Raw genomic sequence first — 21,541 nt, forward strand, 5'->3', positions numbered from 1 at the left:
TGTGCCTTTGTTCAAAAGCCAGACAAAATCAGGTATTATTTTTAAAAATCTTGCTTCAGTTTTCCATTAGTAAGTTGTTACATCATCACTAATTAATAGAATTTGATCCTAGGAACACTGATTACTCTGGGGTCAATAGATTAATGAAATATAAAAGAAGTTTTATCTTCCTAAGTAGAAGTGTAAAACTTAATTTATAGTAGCAGATTTGTTGTCTCCAAAGTTACATGACTCTAATGATCAAAGAAAATGACAGGAATGAGACAAAATTCTTAAGGAGATTGCATGGACCATCTATCTTCCTAAGCTATAAGATCTCCAGGGATCTCTTCCAACATAAATTATTCCATGACTGCATAAATAAAGGGTACAAACACAGCTTCTACATCAGAGGCAAAGCCTTCATCTTTTTTTGGGACAGATGGTCATTAAGACAAGTTTCCATCAGGAAAAAATCTGATATCAGAAAAGATATCCAAACATATTGCCTAGAAGAAATCTTCCAATTCACTCACGTACAACTTGGGATTTAGAAGGAAAAAAAGATGCCTTCTCAATCTCTAGTACAGAACTAACAAGGATTAATATTTGTTTTGTCCATTTTGAAATTAATTTGATTATATTGTGTGTTAATTTGGTGATTTGGTAAATTAGGCACTTTGAAGAATGGAGGCCTTCTCAGTTGTGACTTTGATGCATTTTTGTATTTTATTTAGTCTAATGAAATGTCAGTAGCTTCCTCAATGTACATTTACTTAATTTGAGTTTGGCTTTGACCATATAAAAAGTATATGAAACTCTTACTTCTGTAGTTTTAAGCATGTTTCAAGTACCTGTAAGAATACATTTAGTGTGAGCAAGATTTTGGCAAATCATTCTACTCTTTCTAAAGGTACACCTGTTCAAAAACTTTATTGTTTATAGCCAATAAGTGGGTGTTAAATATTTTTATAAAATCTTGAATATAAATTTCTGATTAGCATAACTTAAAACCTATGACTTTTAGTAAATCTTCACTTATGTTTACACTTCAGTAAGTCTGCATATTAATCATTATTTTAAAAGGAAAAGGCTTTAATAGCTGATTTTTCCAATCCTTAGATAGTCAGGAGGGTAGGCAGGTATTGATGCAGGCAAACTCAGCATTTAAATATGCACCTCACTATGGCTATTCCATGCTCCACATGCTCCAAAATGAGGTTACTGTGGGATGCTATATTATAACATTCTTCTGCATGCTAGAAGGAGCCTGTGTGAACCTTTTCCTTATGCCAGTGAGTATCTGCAATCCTAGCTTTCTCAGTGATGCCAGCATGACACCTGGAAGGAATAACACTTGAACAATCTGAATGATAAACTCGTGATCTGGTCTTTAATAAGTACATTTAAACAAGATGGCACATGTCAGAGGTTCCTCTGAGAAAGATATCTGATAATTTCCAGTTATATTCAGGACCTTTTTGGTTTTAATGTGGACTTGGATATCTGAGACCTAAATGCCTAAAAGACTGCTACTGTCCTACTCTAGCTCTGCTTGCTGCAGCAGGAACTCTAAGGTGTAGAGGTTAGCCAGGTGGTGTTGAACTAAATTTGGTTTAGACAAGCATAAGACTGTTCTTAAATTTCTTATTTCATAAATGTATAGCTACAGGAATAGACACATACAACTTTAAGACATCAGTAATTGCAGAAAGGTAAATCAATAATATTTTTATACATTTTAAAATGCTCTCTAACATTTTCTTCAGGTCAAGTATAATAGAATTGTCTGAACAAAATGGGTTATAAAAAATTCAAGGTATTACATGTGTTTAATGTTCAGCAATTGTTCATTAAAAGATTGGTTAATTTTCAGGTGAATTCATTACTCAAATTATTAATTGGTTTCTTGGTTTCCTAGCAGTGCATGAGCTTTTCTATACTGAGACAATACAATACTATGTGCTAGTAGGTTATTGAAGTTTAATAATTTTATTTATTTTGTGTTTATTTATTCAAACCTTAAAGTATTACTTGATTCTCTCACTGGAATGGTTTAGGTGCTTAGGAGACTCACTAGCATAATATGAATTTGATATTTCCCATATCAATATGTTATTTCAAATGAATGACCTATAAATATTTGAGTGGAAATTTTATTATTCATAAACATTCATAGTAATCTGGATGTTCAATTATGCGCAGAATGTGAAGAAGAGAGAATGGCAGATGAGGACAAATTTAAAATAGTTTCGGTAGAAACAGTCATTTAGGGAGATATTCTAATATATGATAACTTTGATTAATATCTTCATGAGCTTTGTGATTTTATCATGGGTTTAATCATACTTCTTTTGTTCTTCATTTTATTCAATCTGACTTTCAAAGCTCATTTTAGTACACGTTGGTATGGAATGGATAATGGGCTCTTCCCTTCAGCTGCCAGTTCCTCTGCAGACACAGCTTCATTAAAGGGCTAGCAAAGCAAAAAGCAGTTCCTGAACAAAGGTTCCATTTTCAAGCATGAGTGTGGAAAAGGCATTCCAGAAACCTTGTGCAGGTATGAAAAATAGTTTATATGCAAACCAGTCATGGCAAGCTAATGCAAGACATGGGACGTACTCTTTAGGTCTTCGTATTTGAAATTTAATTTATATTGAGAAAATGCCTATAAATTCTGTGTATTTCTCTTAACTCTTATAATATGGGATGGTTACAGTAAGTGGTGGCTTGAGGGAATCAGTTAAAAATATAAACCCTAAAGGGAAACTTTGGATTTTCCTGTGAAAGTAAGCAACTATCATGGAGAAATCGAAAGGCTACAATTCATGCTATTTTAAAAGTATGGTTTGTATGGAAATGGAACTGGGATTCCATTAATGTTTCCATCCATTCCATTCATTAAGATGTTTCTCTATTTTCTCGTTCCTCAGCAGGACCTCAAAAACAAAGCAAGAAGGGAAGAAAGGAACTATGCTTCCACTTTTTCTGCTTGTGGGTAGGGAAGACATCTATGATTTATTATTTTCATAAGTGCAAAAAATTAAGATCCAAGCATCCAGCAAGGTCTGATGGAGTGACATGGAGCAAAGAGGGACTTGTGTTTACTTGATATCTTTCCTGTATTTATATATATCTATAGATATCTTTCCATGTATTTCCAGACTGTTTCTGTTCCATATGTTATCACTCTTTCCAGTTCTTCAGATCCAGCCACAAGACTGTACTTGGCCGGAGTAGAGGCAGGAATGATTCCATTCCCCTTGAAGTATTTACATGGTTGCAGAGAAAAGACCTCAGTCTTTAACTTTGAGACAGGTTGGAAGAACAAGCAGCAATATTTCTTCCTAATTATCCATCCTGAAAAGGGATTACAGTTGGGCTCTTTATAGCAGGAATGACCGTATCCTTACTATCCATATTCATTTTTTAGTGGAGTCTTCTTGCACATATATCAAAGCAAAGCAGTAGCAAGGGGATACAAAAAATCCCCAGGAACTGGTACAGGGATGCAAGGCTAAACATCTGTTTTTACATTTATGTGTATTAATAAGATGGTAAAAATCTTCAATTTCTCTGAATGTGGCCGAAGTTGTGTCAGGGGAGGTTTAGGTTGGATATCAGGAAAAGGGTGGTTGGGCACTGGATATCTGGTGGATACCAGAGGGTGTTTGGGCACTGGAACAGGCTCCCCAGGGAAGTGGTCACAGCACCAACCTGACAGAATTCAAGAAGTGTTTGGACAATTCTTTCAGGTGTGACTCTTGGGATGCCCTGTGAAGGGCCAGGAGTTGGATTTCAATGACCCTTGTGAGTCCCTTCCAGTTCAGCTTATTCTGTGATTCTGTATTTCTGTGTTATTGGAGCCCAGGAGCACCTTAGATGAGGCATGATGCTAAGATTAAAGTTTCCTATTTGTGTGTGTTTGTTTAAAATTAGATATTCTTCTCTACACACATGCTTCCATTTGGAAAAGATACTGTGCTTTCATGATGCCTCATGTTATGAATTTCAAACATGCAGAGCAAGGATTTAATCCACTTGTCAGTCTGTGGTTAAAGCATGTGCATCCCTTTTGAAAAATCAGCCATTGCCTTAGAGAATACATGAATGGTTGCTGATTTTCCAAGATATACAGCATTGTGCACCCTTGAGAATGGTAAAACCTTTCCTGCATAAAAGCACCAGCTACATTTAAAAATGCCAAACATAAAAAGGGTCTTCACAGTAAAGACTCTCCAAGATATTGCCTGCATGATAGGCAGTGAAATTACATTATGCAAATTGCATGCAAATATATGCACCACATATGATAATTAAAACCTTTGTAAATACATATTTGTGAAATACAATCCATCATGGTCCACAAGGTTATAATCTACATTTTTAAATGAACAGTGCAAAAACTTTGAACATTCACATGGAAGTGAATAATGATAATTCGAAACATTGTGAACTGTCATTTACCAACTTTAAGTTCTTTACAGAGTGTCATTCATTAAAAAAACAACAAAACTCTGATTGACTAAATATAAGATTCAAGCCCTTACCAACAGTTTTTGTTTGTGTGAAATATAATAACAAATGTGCTACTGTGACTGTGAGCCTTCAGTAATCATGAATGGGAAGTGAAAAATATTGTATGAAATGTCATGAAGCAGAACCTGACAAGAACAGAAATTTTACCAAGAAATGTGACGAATCACTTACAGGAAGTGGCCTTGGAATTACTTTTCAACTGTTTAAACTTCCTATCTCAATTTCTCTCATGACATAGCACCTCCTGCAGGATATTAGAGCTGAACCACAATGGGTACAAAGAGTTGTCTCAAATGGAGCAGGGTTAACTGGTAAATCATACCCATCTCTTCCTCTGTCACTCGGATCCTTGACATGCTCTTCAGTCTATAGTTGATGGGGGGTTTACAGCCCACAGTGTCCTAGTAGTGCTGTGTGAGTTCTCAGTCTAAAATCTGCACAGTCTGGCACCAAATGTTCTTCTTGTACCTTCTTTGGTGTGTGCATGATATTCTGTTTGATTTTTTTTTTTCTAAAGCTTTCCCAGAAGGAGCTTCAGGAGTTTTCTTCTCATGCTTCCAGTGTGCATATTCCCATGCTTTCAACTCATTTTAGTCATTCTATGATTGCATGTTATCACCTGCTTGTCTTCCTTTCAGCTAAGAAAATTTAGTGAACTTGATTCTTCTGGTTTTGAGGAGGTCAGTCAGTTGTCAGCAGGCGTCAGGTTACAGACTGACAGTACACAGCCTTTCAGCCTGCTCTTGCCAGCAGTGACATACAGGTTGTCTCTAGCCATGGGATTAATTTCCTAATGTTGTTAGGAATATACAATAATAATACAGGTAAAAGTAAAACTTTGCTTTCTAAAAATTCCTGGTTGGCAGCTAAAGAAAGGTCTCCCACCCTTCAATGCAAGTGTGTAATTCTGGTGAATTAGCTCAAGTGCAAAAAATGGCCTTTTGTTTCCCATGTTTGCAACAATACTCATTAGCAGTAATGATCAGCACCCTTTAGCTGACATTGCTGACTGCTGGGATTGACTGACAATGCATATGCCCAAGGAGGAAAGTCACTTTGTGAGTTGCTGACTTGTGACTATTGGACAGCCTCAATTTTCTTTACATGGCATCTTCTGTTTAAGGCATGTATTACACAGACACTGAGTACCTTTGGTAGTGCTCCTTATTGCTAGAGAATAGGCCCATCCTCCTACATAATAAGGTAATTTTTTCTTCACATCAGGCTGGTGAAATAAAGAATTCTTAAGCAAAATCTATTCCCAGAAAAAAGCAGCTGAGCAGTCAGCTACAGGGCTGTTCATGAGTAACTCTGTGCCCGATTCTGCCACCTATGATCATAGCAAGTGGCAACACTGATTTTTTTTTTTCCTATGAAATTATTTCACTTGCCACACTGCTACTTTTTGGGTTGGCCTTATGCTGAGCTCTGTTTCCATCCATTCTGCCAGTAAAGAAGAGGAAGTATACAACTCTTGCATGCAGGCAGGAGAATGTGTGCAGACTTTTCCAGTGGGATGCTGTCATAAAAGACTTCTATAAAGTGAGAAAGTGAAATTTGCAGGCTTCCATGTCTGACCAGCTCTGGAAATTGAGACCACTGGTATTTGCCAGAATCAAATAACAAATTATTTAAATGCTTTTTTGGGTTTTGTAGTATTTTGAAAAACTTCTACATATGCAGTGTCTGAGCCTCTAAAAAAGCAGCATATGACTACTATACAGAAAGATAGTTTTGCAAAAAGCACTTTCCAAATAAAATGTAAAATCAGCCTTTAAAAATATGTATGTGTATAATCCAGCATAAAATAATTGTATTTAAAAATACAGATATTAGCATATCAACAAAATGTCATGGCACTTTATTGAACATTGAATTCTCTGAGTGGTGCTGTCCTTATACTTAAATGCATTAGAAGTTTGACAGAACAGCAGGCCAGCTGGCAGCCTTGAGAGTGTGGCAAGAGGGAATTCAGCACTGGGATCTGCAGGGATTTATATTAACATGACAGGGGAGGTGTACTGACATGGACTTTAGTTTTGTGAAAGGAGGCAAGGCAAGAAAGTAGATTCTGAGCCTGTTACAGTCACCTAGTTCCCTGCCACCCTGTTTGAATGGGATATCTGCAGGGAGCTACTGTAACGGTTGAATACTTGAAACTAAAGAGATATAAATTATGTTAATATGATTGATTTATTTGGTTTTATAATGACAAGAATATCTGCTGTAGGCAGAAGGATTATTGCAGCAATAATTCATTTAGCATTTAAAAGGGCTTCTTGCTCTTAATTTCTTCTCTTTTATAACTTGTCCATAGAGAAAGAAAATGTCTCATAATGAATGAAAACTTCTTAAGAAAGCATAACCTCAGTTAATGCAAAGGGAGTTGCAGCTCTACAGTCAGAGGACTCTAAATCAATTGCCCTCTATAGCTTTGGTCAGTCAGATCAAACCATTCAAGGGTGCAGGGATCAAATTGCCAGTCAGAATCCGTGACTAACAAATGTGTTTCATTTTCTTTGCCTGTGAAAGGATACTAACTCGACAATAATCACAGGGAAAGCAGTTCTCATAAACAATAGTGTGTTTACTTTAGTGGGTTTTCCTGTTTGGAAAAAGTAGCTGGATGAGTAACTCTGAGCACTGTGCTGAGAAGCAGAGCAGAGCTGGTGCTGCATCATTTAAGAGTTAAGCTCTGAAGAGATGAAAATAGAAAGGCTGATTGCTGGTTGTCTCATCAGCCCTTGTGAAGAGCAGCTGACAGTATTCATGCTTGGAAGAGGAGAGGAAATTGGAAATCCATTCCATTTCTCCCAGTGTTTCAGTCACAAGAATATATGTGACTGCAGATCAGAAAACACAGGGAGGCTAAGATGCTTAAGCCACAATTCAGTGATGTCCATTGTTACTTATTAACAGAACAGTAAACTGGGAAAAAAAAAAAGCTTTGTTTCTTCAAATTCCATCTGTGATAGTGGGAACTAGGACTTCTGATCCTCTGGGGTAGCTTTAAGCTTTTTTCCTTTCCACCTGATTTTTGTTTGAGTGAGCATTAAAATTTGGATTTGGCATCATTAATGTCAGCCACCAGACTGGGACTTGGACCAAGAGCAGCTTGCAGAGCATCAGTGACCATTTTGACTGTGATAAACACCACAAAACCATAACAAAAGCTGTTCTTTTTCTCCTAAGAGCAAAAAGAATGGTTGCTAGTTTGACACCCACATGCTTTTTCCTCCCTCACTGTTTCTGTCATCACACTTTAAACTCCCTCACAGAGCTTCAGATCAACAGTTGCACAAGATACCCAGCACATTTCAAGGCTAGCTTGTCACACGCATGGACACTTACCAGGGATGGCAGTCTGGGTAATGGATATTGGGCCACCTTCTGAAATCTGTAGCAAAGGCACAGAAAGACAGGCTAGCAAAAAGTGCTGTGTGTAGTGACACTTGCTATTCAGCAGGATGAAAGGAGGATGGTAGGTGGAATGTACTTGTTCTGACAACAAAAGAATAGTATGTGCTTCCTATTTAAAATGAAATTTCAATTTTATGTTGACTCAGCTACTGGTCTTGTGATTCTGTCACTGACACACTGTTTTCTGACCATCAGGATCATGCAGTTACCCAGCAATAAAAATGTCTTTTTTTCCCCCCACTATCTTCTGGACCACTATCCATTTATTCATATGACACCAGGGGTGTAGTCCTTTCAGACAATCTTTTTTTGACATGTATATAAACAGCAAAAAGGAATCCAGAAAGATGTTATCACAGGATCTTGGGTCTTTAATAATCCTCCCACAGCTGCAGGTAGGGCTGCACATCCCACTCAGGGCAAATTTCAGCTCAGTCAGCCTGCAGCTGCCAGGATGGCATGGATCCCCTAAGCCCTAAGAAATCAGAGGATTCCTCTTTGCTTCCTTGACTTTACTGAAAGTAGAGCAAAGCTCCCATATGAGCTTCGATACCTATGAACCTTTTTTCTCTGATTAAGGGCTTTTTCTTCACATTGTGCTGAAGATAAAACTTATCAGACAATTTGAGGAAGTTGAAGAGAGAATGAAAAATATTTGGGGCCAAAAAGAGACAAAGAAACATTATGTGACAATCTGTGTTCCAGTTTAGGGGAACTTTTCAGTGAATTGCCATCAGAGAACTCAAAATACACTTTCTCTTGTGTTGCAGATTTGCTCTGTTTTGCCTTTAGAGTTTATGTGGCCATTGTCCAAGCTAAACATATTGGGGAAGGGGAGAGGAAAAATAAATAGCTATTTTTTGTCTGGTAGGATTCCAAGCAGTGGTGACACTACCTCATTTCAACAAGGTCTTGTAAAAAATGGTTCAATTTACTTAATTTTTGTGTCTTGCTCATGTTTCTGCTTGAGTCTACCGTTTGAAAGCTAAAAACATTGTGACAAATAATGAGGTAATTATGCAATTAGGAGTTAATTACTCATGCTGTAAGAGTGATCTCTTTCTTACTTTTCCCCCACATAAGAAAAAATAAATATTGTGTCTTTTTCTCCTCTCTAGTAAAAATTTCCATCTTGCATTATGTGAAATCCAGAAAATTGATTTTCATGGATTTACCTTTGTATAGGTTATCTAGATCAGGATTACAAGACCACGGTCTGTCATGAAGTAGTCGGGGGAGCATGGTACATTTCATTATTTGTCTTCAGCATATGGACAAGTGAAGAGTGGGGGGATGCAGAGATGTTGAACCACGGCATCTTTCCCTCTCCAGAATTTCAGGAAGTCTGCTGGGGCAGGGAGTAGGGATGGACAAATTGTAGGTTTTTAACTCTGTGCACCCCTGTGGCAATTCAAGTGCAGCTGTCAGGCCAAAACTGAGCCAAGTGGGTATCACTTGGGCTGTATTGGTACAAGACACTGAGTAACCTGCACTCCAGGCTGTGGGAAGAAGTGACCAGCAGCTTCTGCCAGGATCAGCTTGACAGAGAGACTTCCAAAATCGCTGTCTTCCTCCTGTGACCTACACCCTGCATCTCCCCCAGCTCTTTGCTTTAATCCTGCATTTGAAATGCAACAGGCACACACATGTATCTCATGCTGTATGAAGATATTTGTCAGCAGTTTGTAAACTCAGAAATTTTGTGTGATTCTACTGCAAGGCCTTGGTAAAGGGGGAAACAAAGAAGAAATCCTGCCTTGAAGGTGCCATGGAGTGCTATCTTAAAATAGTGTTTTGTGAGATCCTGTGACTAGGTTGAAAGGAATGTATTGATTACTCTGCACTGCCAGATGCCCCATGTCTCAAATAACCTCCATAACAGAGGAATCTGTTGTGTTTTAGATGTGAAGAGAATTTACTGCATGGGTTTTCCTGTATTTTCATGGAAAACTGCCATTTTCTTTCTGGGTGCTTAGAGCAGAGATGCAGCAGTTAATGCGAATGCCAACCAAACCACCCAGCTGTTTAGTCTGGTGGCTGAGGACCAAAAGCTCACACATGTGCAGTACATAGTCACTTTACAGCTGTTTGACCAGGACTGTGACAGAGCTTGCTACTTCAAATCATCTATATTTTCTTTTGTGGAGACCCAGGCACATTTGTGCTGAATGTCTCATAAATGCCTTCAGCTGGTAATGATCCGCACCACAACACTTCTGTCAAGGCTGTGTGTAAAAGGCTTCTAACAAGGACCTTCTTTCAGTCTGTCTGGATTTCAATATGCAACCCTCTTTTGGGTGAATCTTAGACTTCTCTCAGTGGTGAATTGCATTTTTCCTCTTGAGCTCTTTGCTGCTGGAAGTGCTTCATCTGTTTGCTATTCACAGAAGCAGTGCAGCTGGTTTGATTCTATGTGCAATAGACCTATATCTGAGGTGCCAGAATAATCTATTTCTCTCATTACATGCCCACATTTTAAGACTAAGCAATGGCTGACTTATATTTGCACTTAAATTAGACAGTAAAAGCACTGTTCTTAGGGGATGCTAATAAGAACTGGAGAATGACACTAAATCAATGGACTCCTAAAGAAGGAGAGAAAGAACCAAAGAACTAAACTAAAGCTCAGTTGCTAAGCCCAATGGACTTCATTCAAACCTCTTAAGATAGAATTTCCATGAAATAATGTTGTCAAGAAAGAGCTTTATCTTCAGTTTTCAAAAGTATCTCACATATGAGCAAACAGGGAAGTAAAGTAGAAAGCCATTCTTTCTTAATTAAAAAAAAAAAAGAAAAAGAAAAAGAAGAAGGATGAGGGGGAAAAAATCATGTTACCACAAATCCCATGCAGTGGGAGAATAGCATGTGGTTTTCTTTTTACTTAGGTCAAATAGTCTCACAATTCTCTTCCAACAGAATGCAATTCTCACATGTTTGATTTGAATTGCTCTTCTAGCTGTATGATCCATGTAGGCTGAGGTCTATTTTGAAAAAAATCCAGGATCCTGGCTTGTTTTCCTATTTAACAACAATAATTTTCTTGGTTTCCACCTCTTACAGGACAGCAGAAATTAAGCAGAATCTCTTCAGTCACAGGGGTATCACAGCACAAGCTATGCCTAAATAACCTTTCCAGAAGGACAAGGATAAAACCTCATTATTCTGGATGAGTTAATGAGGACTCCACATGAAATCAGTCAGACTGCTCATTACAAGTCGCTATCACTCTGCTTTCTCTGCCTGAATTTTACATCTTTAGATTCCCCATTAATCACTTTTTTCCAAGGGTGCCAGTCTGCCTTTGGCTGGTTGCTTTTTCAAAACCAGTTCTCTGTCTTAGTGTAATAAGCGTTTTTTTGCCTCTTTTCAGTGATGGTTGGGCAGACAGAGATGAGGTCATTGAGGGCTATGAGCCCGAAGCAAATGGAGGCATTACTATCAAGCTGCAGTCTCCTGAGGTGCTGGCGTTTGATGACTACTACCTGAAGCTGCGGCTGGACACCAACACCCGCAACCCCTGGTTTCCCGAGTTCTGGCAGCACAGATTTCAGTGCCGCATTCCAGGGCACCCGCTAGAGAATCCCAACTTCCAGAAGAATTGCACTGGTAAGTTGTCAAACATTTTAAATATTTGTTCTAGTTTTTGAATCCGTGCTCTGGCAAAAAGTTTTATGTGGTTTTGGTTTGGGTTTTTCTTGTTGTTTTTATTGGCTTTTTGTTTGGGTTTTCTTGTTTGGTTAGTTGGTTTTTAATTAAATGTTTGTTGTTAGGGTATATGTTTATTTTGTGAAATGAAAGATGGTGACCTCAAATTGTACAGATAATAATCCCAGCTCTGGTGGGAGTATATCTGGTGCTGGTTGCACAGCCTTCTCTCAAGTTCTTTAGTTCTGCTCTGTTATAGAGTGACTTGTTCCCCTTTTACGTTTCAGGCCTATACTAATTCTGAGTGCCCAAGTTTGTAATATGGCTTGTAAAAGATAAAGACCCATAAAATTTTAACAAAAATAAGAACAAATTTATATTTTTTTCTTCTAAGTCAGGTTTTCTGATCAACTGAGGAATCAGGAAATTCACAGACAATATTATGGCAGAAAACCAATTTTAAGGAAAATTGATGAATTTTAAACTTGACCAGTCATCTGCTTTACCTTTTTTTTTTCTTAACCCATTAAACATATACAATTTGTTTCTATTATATAGCATTCACATAAAAAACATCTTACACATGGAAGTAACTCTTACCTCTAGCAAGGGAAATGTAACTGTGCAAAGACAGTTTTTCTCTTCCATTCAGAATCTGAGAAGATGAACTAAAAGATTTCAGTAAGAGTAAATTTATTAGTAAATTAAGTGAGAGATTATTAAATTTCTATGAAATACTTGCTGAATGATTTTTGCAAATATTTTGTTTGTAGTTTGCAAATATTTAATTTGTAGTCAAAAATGTGTGCTCGATAGTAAGGAAGTTATTTCCTTAGAAACCAAACTAATGAAGCCTTACTTTTCATCAATTTCTGTCATATTCTTTACATTTTGACTTCCTGTATCCCCTAGTAGTAATCTCAGTTGGTCTTCTCTTGCTCTCTGAGCTGCATTACCATAGTTTCTAGTTCTTCCCTTTTCCATCAGTAATATTTCCTATAAGGACTTCCACAGTGCCTTTTGTTTCTCCCCAGTTCTCCTATTCACCATTGAGACACATCACTAAACGCTGTCACTGACTTAAAACTGGCCTGATGTGCTGACTGGCAGCCAGGCTGAACTCTCTGGGTGCTGGAGGACTAATAGCAGGCCAGACAAGCTAAATCCATATTGAGTTTATACTGTTGATTTCTCCTCAAATGAATTACTAACTTCGGGCTTCACCAAAATATTGATTTTTTTGTGTAAATAGTTAATCTCCTTTAGAAATGCTTCAACTCAGACAAAGAAGTTGATATAGGCCAACAGGGGCAAAAATTGCTAAGGAGAATTGAGTGATTTATGTACAGTAAAAATGCACAGCCTTCTTTTGTAAGCAAAGAAACTTAAAATCGCATGGTTTTATTCATTCCATTTACACAAATAAATTTCATGCTGATGAACAAAGCTTCAATTTCAAGACATCTCAGCAGCTGTTATAAACATGAGTAGTTTGTTATCCAGCCTTTCTTTGGTTATGAAACTAAAAACTTGATTCTGAACTGTCAGAGTCACCCTTTTTCTGGTGGATCAGAGGCGAGGGAACTCCCCACGTGGTGACTTCAAAATGTCAACGTGGGGTACTTCTGCACAGAATGTGTAGGTGAGTTTTCAGACAGTGATTGCTGTAGACTCTAAAATTGAACTTAAGCAAAAAAATAAAATTAAGAAAATCATGGAAGAAACTTAGTGGAGGCTATTTTATTTAGAAAATATATCACCCCAAACTTGTCAGGATTTCCCAGGTTTGAGATCACTGGACACTGGAGAAGTTATGAAGAGGTATCATCACATGCCTGCCCAGTGTTTTGGGTTCTCAAGGTGTCAGGGAGCACTAAATTCTGATAATACTAATGAAACACAAAAGCATTTGTCTACATTGGTAGACTCTGACAGTTAATAGCGTCAAGTCAGGCATTCAGACATCTTTCCCTCCTCTAGAAAGCTGTCAATTTTTGCATGAAACCTCAAAATATGTGTCAGTTCTTAGGCTTAGCTGAAAAAAAATCAGCTCTTAAATTTGGTGGTGTACCACTGATAACCCTCAGGCTTATCACACACAACTAAACAAATCCATAGTCTCAAGACAACAAAGGGAAGCATCACAAGGTATCGTTCTCAGTAATGATATACCTACAGAATCAAGATATCTCCATGTCCCCAGGAAATCTGTGGGGGACAGATTTTTACTTAACTACACAGATCTGACTGCTGACTGTCTGGCACCACCAAAGCTTTCTGTGAACATATCTTTATCTGACATTTCTGGAAGGTTAAGAATGTCACTTTAAATACTAGCAGCTTCAAAGCTGTTTGGTGGAGACTTTCTCTCCAAGGAGGTCTAGTATGATAGTGCCAAGAAACCGCCTTCTTTATCTCTCACAGATTTGGAGGCAGGACTTTTCACAAACTCTCTGTTAAAAAAAGGAGTCTCTTGCCTCTCCCCTCCTTCACTAAGTATCTCTGTACACAAATTTGAAGAAGAAAATCCATGATGCTCAATAAACAATTAGCACTAATATTTGAAACCCATTAAAAGTGACAATAGATGATGTGATTTTTGTGGTACTACAAATTTAAGTACTGCTGCCACTTCTATATCAGCCTAGGAAAATAATCAGTAACCAGTACTGGTATCAAGCACATTATCTCCAGTATATCTAAGAGCTTTCTCTCCTACCTCAATATTCCTATGAAAAGGCACGTAGGGCCATGCATCATGGAAAAAACTGAGTCCCCTGTGGTCCCAGGTGTCCATGCACATTATTAACAGGCATTGTGACTAGCTCTGGGTCATGACCTCTGTTGTATTACAGAAGTGCTCTGTTAGTCCTTACTGAGAACAAAACACACCCATACTTTAACATAGACAGCAATTATCGAAGGCAATACTGCTCAAGTTTGTTTTCCATGTCTGGCAAGCTAACATCTCAGGAAACTATATTAAGAAAAAAAGAACAACGTGCAAAAGTTCTTGTGATAGGCAAGCATAGTGTAATTGTATTTACACAGCAAGGGGTTTCCTAGGAGCAGACAGAAGCAAGAAAAAAAAGACAGTGTTGTTCTTTGAATACCTTATTAAAATATATTCACAATATTTCAACCTGTCTATGTTTTGAAAAGGAGATTAATAACAAAGTTTGTATCTGTTGAGAATTTTCAGTTACTGCCTGCCCATTATAATTTACTCACATACAATCTAATCAGTTTACTGAGTAATTTATTCAGAATTGCCACTGGCATGTGAGTTTCAATTTGTATCATTCATGGATCGGCAAGGACTTCTCCTCAAGCAATTACAGCTGCTGCATCTGCAATTTCTTGGACCCTGTTGCTGTTGAGTCAGCATTAGCTCAGGATTGCATACTCCCTACAAAGCAAGGGAAAGCTAGTTCCTAGAAATCTCACTTCTCTGATGACAGGAATTACTGCTGGAATTTCCTCATTCAGTCTCTGAGAAGACTGATGTTGTCCTTCAGAAATTCTCATATTACACTGTGCCCTGAATGTACACGCATATTTTGAGGGGGGGGGGGAAATATATCTGCTCTAAGCACTATTGGATGGAAGCAAGTCCAAGTGTTCTCTACTCCATGAAGGCTGTAGGATGCCTAACAGTTTGCCACAATTTCAGAATAGCTCATCTGGATTACTAGAACTAAGTAGTAGCAAAAAATTCTTGGGAAGAGAAGAAATCCATCAAGACTGTTGCAGTTACTGCTCATTTAGATCATCCCTTCTTGCAAAAATTAAACAACTTACTTTTCCCACTTGGGTGGCAGCCAAATGAGTGGGAGCTCTTTTTGACTCATTCTTTGCAATGTTTTAGCCAAGTGCCTCTTGTAACGGAATGCCTTTCCCTATCCCTCTTTCCTTCCCTCTTTCTCCAGCTGCTATAGGAAATATTCTTCCTTAATAGGATTTAAGTGTAGAAATTTTATTACATGTGGATGTATTGGATCTGGCTGAGATTGGCTTAACTTTCCCCACAGCAGCCTTCATAGTGCTGTACTTTGTATTGGTAGCTAGAAAAGTGTTGGTAACACACCAGTTTTTTTTGGGCACTGCTGAGCAGCGTTCACACAGCATTGAAGCTCTCTCCCACCCCATACCCCCACCCTCAAACGCTGGTAGGCTGGGAGGGACCAAGACAGCAAGAGGGGGCAACATTAGTTGACTCAAACTGACTAAAGTTCCCACACCATATGATGTGGTGGTCAGCAATAAAGGATGAGAGAAAGGATGAGAAGGTGGGAGAGTGTTTGTTATTATAGCATTTGTCTTGCAAAGAAACACACTGAGGCCCTATTTCCCAGGAAGCAACTGGACATCATCTGCTGACAGAGTTAGAGAATACATTCTCCTTTTCTTCCATATATGGTCTTTGGGTTTTTTAATCAAACTACCTTTATCTTCACCCATGCGGTTTTAATTTTAATTCTATAAATTTTTCTCCCCCGTCCTGCTGAGGAGGAGGAGTGAGAAAATGGCTTGGTGGGCACCTGCCAGCCAGCTGAAGTCAACATACCACAGTAGAAAACACACATATGGATATTCTCTTAGAGTTTCCTGGGTATCTAGCAAGCCAAAACCACTTCCAGTACAAAGTTGCTCTTAAATTGTCTGTGCCACTAAGGTACTCGGAACATATCCCATGTAGATGCTACAGTCTGTAGGAAACAAAGTATGCCTTACAACTCTGCATGGACCCCCGACACATAGCGGAATTCAGAAATTCACACCATTCTTCATACCCTTCAGATGAAAAGTCAGAACAGAATATAGTGTTTTAATTGTAACAAAAAAGGCTATTTCTGATTTTGAGGTACTAAGACAGTATCTGACTCAGGATGGACCTGACAAAAAGTTCTCTTAGCACACAGCCTCAGACACTACCCCAAGGAACAGTTCCTACTTATCTCAGTTCATTAGAAAACTCAGCCTTTTCTGCATTTTGCAGATTGTACACTGACAGTATGGTTAGATGATAGACTGTGTATGTCAGGTAACAGAGTTCAGATATTTTTCCAACAGACTTGTAGGATGTTTTCTCCTCCCCAGTCTGACAGCCCAAATAGAAGTGGGTTTTTTTTTCCCCCCACACAAAAATACACTGGCTGATCTTTCTCTGTTGCATGTGGTAAGCCCACATAGGCCAAAATTAAATGCAAGTCATACTCACACAGAAATGATGTAAAACTCAGTGCAGTGCAAACAATTGTAGGGATGTCTAAAAGCTCTTTTAGAGAATGCCTTATTCTCCTCCTGGCAGATAATAAAATGGCTGGAGCTTATGTAAACCAGATGGGCAGAGCCCTCCTCTACACCACAAGAGACAGCTATGAAATTGGTAATGGAACTGATGCAAATAACAGATTATGCTCACAGCAGTTCATCTGCTGGGACAACAAAATACATTGGCAGGCAATCAGCACAAACATTTTTCAATCGAGCAAAGTGGAACAAAGTGGGCAATTCATGATTCATTCATCGATTCAATTGATCTTTGTGAAGAAGGGTTATTTGTCAGTGAATGTATTTGTTGCAGATAAGATCAAGAAATGTAGATATTTTTTGTTCCAAAGGAAGTCATAGTCCAAGTTCCCTTTAGGATGCTTACTCATACTTTGGTCATGCCATAAGGATTTCTTTATCTGCTAATTCCTGTCTTGGCCCAAGAGAACTGCAAGCAATCAGTCTGAGTGCATCCAGAGTCACAAGGATCATAGGATCACTCAGTCTAGCAGATAGCTCAGAAAGATTGTAGTCCAACTCCCTGTCAAATCATGGTAAGTCAACAGTTCAGACCAGGTTGATCAGGCCTTGAAAACCTCCAAGGTGGCACAGTGTGTCTGGGAAACCTATTCCACTACTTGAATGTGAAAAAGTTTGGCTTCATATCTAAAGAGAGAGTCTAAACCTCTCTTGTTTCAAGCTATGCCTATCATCTCTTATTCTTCCACCAGACCTCACTATGAAAAACCTGCCCCTCTCTTCTTCATAACCACCCCATAGGTATGAGGTGCTGTTGTAAGGTTCCCCTGCAGCCATCTCTTGTGCAGGCTGAGCAAGCCCAGCCCCTTCAGTCTGCCCTCAAAGGCAAGGATTGCAGGTCCAGATCACCCTGATGGCCCTCTGCTGCAGGTACTCCAGGTTATCAGTGTCTTTCTGTATTAGGGATTCACAAACCATATGCAGTGTTCTAGGTGCAGCCTGATGAGTGCCAAGTAAAGGACAGTGGTAGATAATCACATGCCTCAGTCAGTGGTTGTGCTGTTGTTACAATCCTGCTTACAGGATGCTGCTCGCCATCACTCCTGCCAAGGATCTGTATGTCCACCCTATTCTTGTGTCAAATTTGGTCCTAAGAAGGTGTATCTTTTCCCATCTCCTTTCTTCAGCAGACATAAACTTTCACCACACCTGGCCAGCTCTGAAAGACCACCACAAATTGTCATAACATATTAAATAATGAGCAGAACATAATGATAGCAGAAGAAGCTTGGGAAGGAGGATAAATATTCCAGAAGAGTCATTTATGCTTTGGTATGAGTAATGCAGAGTCATGCTTCTTGAGATGAAAATGTCTGGGAATATAGATTATTTTGTGACACTAAAGATCTTGGACTATGTTTGGTATGGCCATAATCTGAAAGAGATCTGTAGCACAGTGCAGAGGTGGTTAAGGTACTAGAGACCCGCACAGCAATACAAAAAGCAGTGCAGTGTTACATGAACTTACCAGCTGAAATAGTGTATTTATATCTGTGGACTCTTATCCAATAATTTCAACAATTGGTTCTGAAGTCAGTTGGACTTGTTAGCCTCTAGTTAAGATTTCTCTGAAAAGCATCCCTAAGTGTTTGCCAACATTATTGCCCACTCATTAAAAAGTAACTTGTTTTATCCCATCCAGACACACAGTTCTTATAATTTTAGTGAAAAGTTTGGGGTTTTTTCTGACATAGGATATCTGTGGTTTAAAAATGGTACTCCCCAATTCAGTGCCCCTGCCAAGACTCTCCCAAACCAGATGCCATTCACTTACTCAGCCCTTCCCCTTCCTGGTCCAGGAATGAAGTTGAGACTTAGTCACACAGAAGGTGAAAGTCATGGGTTAAGATAAGAAAAATGTACTGGAAACAAAAATGAAATAAAAAAGTGAACAACAGCAGAACAATAATAACAATGGAAGGTATAAGACAAAGGAACAAAGAGATTATTTACATGAAAAACTACAACAAATACCAACCAACTCTTCCCCACCACACCACCTTTTCTCCCACGGGAGGGGAACGTAAGAGAAAGTCCCTTTCCCTCACCTTGGCAATGATGTAAGATGATATTAAATAACATTACAGTCTTGGCTGCAGCCCATCCCAATGATTTTGGCTGAAAAAAGGACAAGGATAATAACATCTTTTTTTGGAAGATCTAGAGGGCCTCTATTCATCCCTGTCACAATGTTTGTTCTTCTGTTTTTGTTTGTAAAGTTCTCCTTGACTGCATTTATTGCACCAGATGGGAAGACAGAAGACATCAGTCTGCATATTCCCATCCTGAGACACAGTTGTACTTGGCCAATGCATCTTTCAGATAACATCCAGGCAACCAGTAATGGAGTTCAGAGCTTCTCTTAATCAAGAACTTTTTTCTCAAGACCCACCCTACTTTTAATAAATCTATATGAGATGACATGAGGTTCTCCTTCTCTCATCTCAGTGGAAAATGCACTCCAGATGTATACTTGATTTTTCTACACTTTTCTGAAGGAGTGAATGCATTTCCAGTGAGAACTGATCTGAGTTGTTTCCGGAGTTGGACAAATTAGATCCAGCAGACATTATTAGGGCTCATCCTGCTGTGTCAGACAAATGTGTAGGTGTTTCTCTTGAGAACATTCTTTTTATCTTAACATCTGCTGGGCTCCCCCATGGAGCACCTCTCCCATGAGATTTTTCATCAGCAGAAGCACCTACAGTAGGAATTACTGCCACTACAATAATTCAGAAAAATTAATTATAAGGGCTGTTGTGCATTCTGGCAAGTGAGCCACTGCTGGTAAATCACCTTTGTGGTGTATAGGAGACATATTTTTAAGCTTTTGAAGAAGGAATTAAGCTATTGACATGTCATAATTTCTTCAATGTATATTTTACATTTAGTATCCTGTGACTTGTCCGTGCTCACGTCTGCTTTGCATTCTCATTACGTATTTAGGTCCTGTATCACACTCTTTCTTGCTCAGTATGAGGCAGAAGATACTAGTGATCCCAGGAGTGAACAAAACTGATCACAATTTCATTGGCACCTAGATCGAAGCCTACTGGTGACAACTTGTCAAAAAATATTCTAGTTGCTATCTTTCTTAGTCAAGTCTTTTTTACAGCAGGTAAGACAGGAGAGTTGTAGTTTCATTTTATTTCCCAACGTTACAGGCAGCTTTTAAGGCTTAAAGATGAGGAGGATTAATAACGTGCTTATCTGTGATAAATCATGTGAATCATTTGGAAAAGATATAACGGCCAGGTTTTTGTTCATTTGGTTCTAGCTCTTTGTGTCCTTGCTTGGAAAAAAGCAGTTATATTTATCTTATATTTTTTATTTCCAAAAATGCTTTTAAACCGGGCTGTCTATAAGTATACAATAAAAATAAATAGCTTTCTTCTCTTGGGACCCATAACAAAAAAATGACACATGCCTTTGTAAATGGCATAGAAGACAGTTTGCAGAACCATGCATATTTACAGCAGCGCATGACAAAAGTTTTCTGAATCTACACCTATTTTTCCATTCTGGATTTTAACAGTAAAAGCTTGCACTTCTGTGATTAAAAAATCCTCAGGTAGGCTTGTGACATTCACCCTTCTCCATGACATGGATAAACTGATGGTGCTACTAAGGAAGAAGACACCTGAATCATGCCTTGTGCCTCCTTCAGGTTCCTGTCTCCTGTGCCTAGAGAGAGAGAGGGCCATTCCTGACTGCTCAGATTGCCACAGATGATTTAAACTTTTATCAGGAGCACGGTGAGGACAAAAGCACACAATTAAAACAAAAATTGACTTGTTCCTAGAAATCGTTTGTGCAGGTTGCACATCAGAACAATTAGCAGAGATATAAACTTTTGACCAAACCAGGAAGTCAGTCAGATGAAATAACACAAGTAACTGATCTGAACACAAGGCAAACTGCTTTCTGTCATCTCCTCGTGTCTTTTATTAGATGATATCTTCCATTTCCTCATTTACCTGTAGGTGGAAAGTTTCAAACTCAGCTTGCAATTTTACAGGTTGTCATTACTGGCAGTATTACCCCATAAATACAGGTGCAAAGGAGAAGCAGGGGAGGCTAACACATGTAGGCACAATCCCACATACTCACACCTGTCTAGCTGCAGACTAGAGATACTCTTTGCACACAAGGATATTTTCTGAAAAATAGCCAGTAGCGTTCTTAAAATAAATGGGTTCCTCTTAAAAGATTGTGGCCAAGCAGTGGCATAAAGAACAATAAATTATGAACTTAAGTGGTAAAACCTAAACCATGAAAACCACAGAATTTCCTATTCAGAATATGCTGTATTAGCATCCACAGGGAGAATAATCTGATGGAAGGTGTGTGATCTGAAAAGTAGTGTTGCTAGAATAAATCTCAGTTTTCCCATTCATACTGGGATGTCTGGGGAAGTGCAGAAGTCTGCTTGTGTGGAGAGAGTTAGGGGAAAATGGTAAGATACTGCATCGACAATGGGTTGCTGGCTGAGCCAGAAATCCACTGTAGCACAGCAAGGCACTAGACCAGATGATTTCAAAATGTTTCCTTCAGCTGAGATTTTTGAGATTCATACAGTAGAAAGTAGCTTTGGAGGAACCCACAAGTTCAAAGCTTCCATTTAGCTCTGGATTCAGGCTCAGCT

At 38.7% G+C, this 21,541-nt stretch overlaps 1 protein-coding gene across 7 annotated transcripts in view; it reads left to right on the forward strand.

Annotated features, from left to right (window-relative positions):
- Positions 1-21,541, forward strand: part of GRM1 (glutamate metabotropic receptor 1) — a 179,368-nt gene that overhangs the window by 98,880 nt on the left and 58,947 nt on the right. For all 7 annotated transcript variants that reach the window (XM_068184885.1, XM_068184884.1, XM_068184887.1 and 4 more), the window contains exon 4: positions 11,309-11,544. In XM_068184885.1, coding sequence (XP_068040986.1) covers positions 11,309-11,544 — 236 coding nt within the window. The remainder of the gene's footprint in view (positions 1-11,308; positions 11,545-21,541) is intronic.

The sequence above is a fragment of the Anomalospiza imberbis genome, chromosome 3 (genome assembly GCF_031753505.1).
Source record: "Anomalospiza imberbis isolate Cuckoo-Finch-1a 21T00152 chromosome 3, ASM3175350v1, whole genome shotgun sequence".
Classification (NCBI taxonomy): domain Eukaryota; kingdom Metazoa; phylum Chordata; class Aves; order Passeriformes; family Viduidae; genus Anomalospiza; species Anomalospiza imberbis.